General features: G+C 35.2%; 1 protein-coding gene across 1 annotated transcript in view; it reads left to right on the forward strand.

The window, feature by feature from the left end:
* Positions 1–6000, forward strand: part of LOC138334401 (1-phosphatidylinositol 4,5-bisphosphate phosphodiesterase epsilon-1-like) — a 72720-nt gene extending 66720 nt beyond the window's left edge. Inside the window, exons 30-37 of the mRNA XM_069283071.1 lie at positions 23–125; positions 482–666; positions 912–1040; positions 1311–1541; positions 3305–3451; positions 3845–4084; positions 4307–4439; positions 4739–6000. Of these exons, the coding sequence (XP_069139172.1) occupies positions 23–125; positions 482–666; positions 912–1040; positions 1311–1541; positions 3305–3451; positions 3845–4084; positions 4307–4439; positions 4739–4872 (1302 nt within the window). The 3' untranslated portion in view covers positions 4873–6000. The remainder of the gene's footprint in view (positions 1–22; positions 126–481; positions 667–911; positions 1041–1310; positions 1542–3304; positions 3452–3844; positions 4085–4306; positions 4440–4738) is intronic.

A 6000-nucleotide genomic window follows, 5' to 3' on the forward strand; every position in this document is an offset into this window, starting at 1 on the left:
TTATTAATTTTGTGTTACCTAGGTGATGTTTGCAGACCTCGCCTTTTTAAGATTCGTCGTTGTGGATGCCAACACAAGCCATATGGTCTCTCAACGTATTATTCCACTCAAGTGCCTTCGAGCAGGTACCAGAAATGTTGCAGTTCATTTATAGGAGAAAATAGAATAAAAATTCTAAAATATAAAAATAGAATACCTGTCCACAAACAGTAGTATGGAGACATTTACATGTGCTTACCAGTAATTTCCTTGTTAAATGGAAAATATATTTGCTTAAAAAGCCAAATTGTTTTTTAAAGTTATTCGCAAAATATATTCATTTTACTTTACTATCATTAAGAAAATTAAACATTCAATCACTAACTGGACATTAAAAAAAAAAAAATATTCTGTCAACAGAAATTGTTGAGGATAAAGTATTTGATAACAGAAGATAAAAAGTAAACAAATACTATATTGTGTTTATTTTTTATAAATTAAGGATACCGCCATGTTCGACTACGAAGTCAGACCAATCAGCCATTAGAACTTTCCACGATATTTATAAATTCCAAACATGAGGAGGAATCATTGTTAGCCTGTTCTTCCCATGATATCAACGGCCATGACAGCGCTAAACGCCGCTTGGTGTTTGCCAAGGTTAAGGACGAAAAGGACTCTAAAGAAGTAGGTCACACATAAAGTTGAAAATGTGAATGATGTGATCAGTATGTGTCTTTTATTACTAAAGAATCGATGACTCCTAGTGATGTTCTGGGTTGTACAAAGAGACATTTTAATGAAATAAATGACCAAAGGCTCAAACTGTTAAATTGCTTATAAATGGGAATATTATATTTTCTCTGTAAATGATTTCACAAATAAAAAAAATCAAGAATTTGAATCATTTCAATCCTGTTTATTTTATATAGCTGAGCCCCACAGGAGCCAGAGTGAAGCGACGGATGTTCTTCATCAGTGTATTTGGAGTTAACGCCCCTGATAAATACGTGATACTTAAAGTTACCCAGGACACAACTGTTTATGACACAATAGCTCAGGTAGGGGAAATAACTCTAAAGTAACCAACAAAATCATGTAATATATTAATCACATCAGACTGACCTTCTGTTTAATTTTCTGTCATGGTATTTTGGACATACATGTATGTACTGCAGTTATTGAATTAAGACTCACTGCTTACATATATGCCAGTTGGTCTACATTTTGATTCAGTATTTAGTTTGTAGGCCCTGTTTAGTGTTTTTTTGGTAGTTTTGTAAATGTTGCCATGATACTGTTTGTTGTATGTTTCATTGCATTGTTTCTAGGCCCTGATGAAAGCTGGCCGCTCTGATGAGAAGGTGACAGATTATGTACTAGTGGAGGAGGTTCAGAGTGGCTGGGAGCGGTCCATGTCACAAAGAATACTTGATATGATGGAGAAAGTCCTCATCGCCCAAAACGAGTGGAAGGGCGCTGGCAAATTTGTTCTTCGAAAGCTAAGTGACGATCCTAGTAGTCGTGCATGGATGACCACCATGTTGTCTATTGAACACAGGGTATGTAGCATTTTGTTATGTCAATTAGAATCAAAATTTGCATGCTTTCCTAATGTCTACCGTACTTTCTGAGTTCCTCTTTCAAAGTCTTGTGACCTATCAGAATTGTTATTTTTTAGAATTATATAAAACCAATAATCTAGCTGTGGGTAATTAGGGCCCCGCATCGAGATGCTGGTGCCCTATAGTAATCAGGTTGTCCGTCCGTCTGTCCGTCCATCCGTCTGTCCGTTTTTTTTCTTTTGCACATTAATGATGGAAGGGAGTGGAGTATTTTCCCCATATTTTACATGATGATTCCCCATCCATCCTAGATCTGCTTGGTAATTTTTCAGGCTGAAATTAAATTAAAAAATCGGCCATCTTGGATTTTAACATTTAAAAAAATCACAATGTTGTTGCTCTTAACTGATAAACATTTTGTTATAACATTATGATGCAAAGTTGTTCAGAATTAAACAAGGAGTTGACTGTCCAAAGGTAAGGTCATGGGCCAAGGTTACTAAGTCAAAGGTCAAGGTCAAATTTATTTGAGTTAATTGTATGCTCTTAATGTAATGTTAGCTTGGAATCAGGATTCAAGTTAAATACTTGGAAGACTTTTTCCAAAGAATTATAATAATGTACCATCATCGGTTTCCCAATTAATGTTGACATTAATTATTTATTAGCAACATATAGCTAACACGGAAGAATTCGTTGTCAAAATACTACTTTTCCATTTAAGCACGTCAGACACATAGCGGGGCCCTTTCTGACGTGTCAGTGTTCTAGTTTTGGTTGATATACAATTGAATTAACCATTTTACCTTCATACCATATATACCATATATACCATATATACCATATTATACAAATATTTCATGGCCTACTGTGCTCTAGTTCATAATATTTAACCCGAGGTGGTGGTAATCAACAAATGTTATATTGCACGAGGCCGAAGGCCGAGTGCAATATAATATTTGTTGATTACCATCACCGAGGGGTAAATATTATGAACTAGAGCACAGTAACCCATGAAATATTTGTTTTATTACATAATCACAAGTTTTTCAGTTGAATATTATTATAAAATGAATACGACAATCACTTAACAAAATCATCAGCACCGTACCGTACGGAAAAGCTTCAAATCCTATTGAAGATTGACGTATAAACCACGTACGTCATGTTGTAACTCCGGTTTGGATGTCTTAATGTCTTCTTTAACAATATTAGACCTGCATGCAGCCTTTTGATCTAATACATTCGCCGTGTCCGTCCTCTACTCGATAAACGTCTACATGACGTGCTTGTTTCGAGATCTTTAAAGCTAGCGCGAAATTGAACGTGAACCTTTGTGACGTCATAATAACGTAACTCACTGTTACGCGCAATTCCTCGGAGGTTTTCTACAAAACTAGACAACAACAGCGAGGTGTTCCTAAAGCCGTGCAATATAACATCTCGAACCGTGCAATATAACGTTTCCATGGAAGCGTGCAATATAACTTCGAACCGTGCAATATAACAAGGTTTTATTGAACGGTCGGTGTAATAGTTGAAAATATTATATTTCTTCATATTATACCATATATACCACAGCCTTTTAAAGCATACACCCACTCATAGCTTAACGTACTGTTACACACTACATACAATTTGGAGATAATTTTCCTTCACTCAGCTAGTGTTCAGAGGTGATGAGTTGGAATCCCTGTCTGGTACGTTTCTAGTGATCTGTTTTATTTACCTTATGACACTCCTTGTTGATGTATTTTCAGCGTAAGGTAGAAGAGTCGGCTGACACTGCTGACTGGGACAGTGTAGAACAAGTCTTCCTTGTCTGTGTGTACAACGTAGCTCCAGACCAGCCGTACACCATCTTCAAGGCTCCAACCTCCAGCACCGCCCAGGATATCATCACACAGGTTTGAAATATTCTTTTAACTGTGAAAATAAAACAACTGTATACAAACAATCATTTACTTCACCTTAAAAATCTTTGTAGTCATCATTTATTAAATATATTATATCAGCTTGTAGTAATCTCCCGGGACATTTGTTCACCTAAAGATGCTACACTACTGACGAATAGCATTTTTCTGTACGAAAAACATTAGCAGACATATAAGTCTTTTTCTTCAGTTACAAACCTTATTTTGTGACGTTACACCATAACACTACTGAAAAATTTGAGTGTTCTAATTTTCTTCAAGACAAAAATATTAAAACTAATTAAATGTGTCCCAAAAAAAATCCATTGCACTATGATTTATATGGAAGTTTATTGAAATAATGAATTATATTCCCTGGTTTAACAGGCAATGATGAAGGCACATCGGACAGACACCGACAATCTACGTAAGCTTGTCCTGGTGGAGGAGTTAGAAATGACCGCCACCGAATCACTAGGGGTCCACGCCCGACGCCATAGTGGTGAACATGTAGAGCGAAGAATTCTCTCCCCTGATGAGAATGTGTACACAGCCCAGTCAGAATGGATAACAAATGGAAAATTTATGATCATGGATTATGCAGAATATGAGTCCAGTGAAAACCAGGTCTGTATTTTTTTTGTTTTAATTGGGTCAATTCATTGGTTCAAAATTAAAGAATTGAATTAAACAATTAAAGAATTGAATTAAACAAGTAAGATCACAAAATTGATATTTATACATTGTATTTTGAAACTGTTGGTTTTATGTCGAATCGTATTTTATGCAGTAATTTTTGTTCAGTTAAGCCTTTGAAGGTTATCAATCAAGATGACTTTTGACTTGTAGGATAAGAAGAAAGGAAAATCCACGAAGGGGAAATCTGACAAAGGAAGCCTTTCTAAAACCAAAAGTACCAAACGTCTGTCTAAATCATCATCTGTACCACCAGAGAAGGAACTCTTCTGTTCTGCAACTTCAGGTATCACAGTTAAACCTGTCATCTTCATGTCTTCATTATACAAACTTGAAAATTTCAAAAATATTTGAGATAATAGATATTTGAGATAATAGAACATATTTTATCAAAACTGCCCATGCAGCCTTTGATTTTCTTTGCCCCTTCATCTTACCCTCTTATTTAACCCATTTCTCATCCCTTCCTTTCTTCTTTGTACTTTTAGGCTCACTTATACATTTGAAATGGTTTAATTATATAATTTTAATCTGTCAAAGCTGAAGTATGAATTCACTTATGAACATATAAAACTTCTTTTACAGGTTCCTCAAGTGGTGGGTCGTCCTCCATATTCCCAGACCTCAGTCAAGTTCATTTATCTCAGCAAAATACACCAAAGACATCATCCAAGCTCAAGAAGTTTTCAGCCAAATTTTCATCCAAGTCTTCAAGATGATAAACTATTGTACAATTAGTTCCTACATTAATGTATATATCTGTACATGACACCATGTGTATATACTTTACAGTGATGTAAAATTGATACAAGAGTTTCCTCCCCTGAGTTTGTGTGTTAGATATGACAGGACTTGTGACGAAGCCACTTGATCCTGTTACTTTAATTCAGATCATTTTCCTGTTGCATGATGAACGTTTCCTTATGAAAATGAATGGTTCACTAAGCTCAGGAAACCAATTTCACCAAACTCCCTGCCTATCAGATCTACATGATGCAGGTTTCAATGTTTGTGAGGAGTAGATTTGTCTGACTCCTCTGTGTAGTACAATATTACACATTGTACATCATGGAATATTTTAGTGAAATGTTGCAATGGTTTAAATTGTGTTAAAGCCATTATGTATCAGTATAATAAATTCTTTGGAACCTCACTACTGTAGGTTGTAAGTTTGAAATCCACATTGGACAGTGGCCATGCATTGTACGTACTGATGTGTAGGTTGTTTTTTTCTTCGGTACTTTTGATTTTCCTCTGCCTGCTAAACCTGGCTCATTCTTAAAGACCATCATGGCTGTTAACAGGACATTGAAAAAACAAATGTGAATGCTTTCAATTGATATCCTAAACACTGAACATGTCATATACATGGTGTCAGTCTATAAATGCCATCTTTGGGAGCTGTGAATCAATCAAAGTTTATAGCAGGAATGGGAACTTAATGCTAATGTGAAGATACAGTACTGAAATCAACATCTATAATAAATAAGATTACTTTTAAATATGTCTTTTTTTAGCAAATTGATTTGCTTGATTGAACCTTGAAATAGTACCACATGGCTGTCGTGTAAAGAAAAATTAATCTGTTTTCAATCATTTCCTTTTTTTCTCTGCAATGTTTGCTGCTTAAGACAAATAAGATGGTAATTTAAAAAGTGGAAAGATGGATTAACTATTTGTCCAGGTAACCTGATTCAGGTGAGCGATCATTTCTCATTAAAGGTATCGATGAAATATTCACATGTTATTGTTGGGTAAGGAATGTATCCCAAATGTGTTGATTCATGGTTTGTTTTAGTTGATGTACAGGTGGACTATATTCTTGGATTTGAATTATACTGATGATT

This window comes from Argopecten irradians, chromosome 11 (genome assembly GCF_041381155.1).
Source record: "Argopecten irradians isolate NY chromosome 11, Ai_NY, whole genome shotgun sequence".
Lineage (NCBI taxonomy): Eukaryota > Metazoa > Mollusca > Bivalvia > Pectinida > Pectinidae > Argopecten > Argopecten irradians.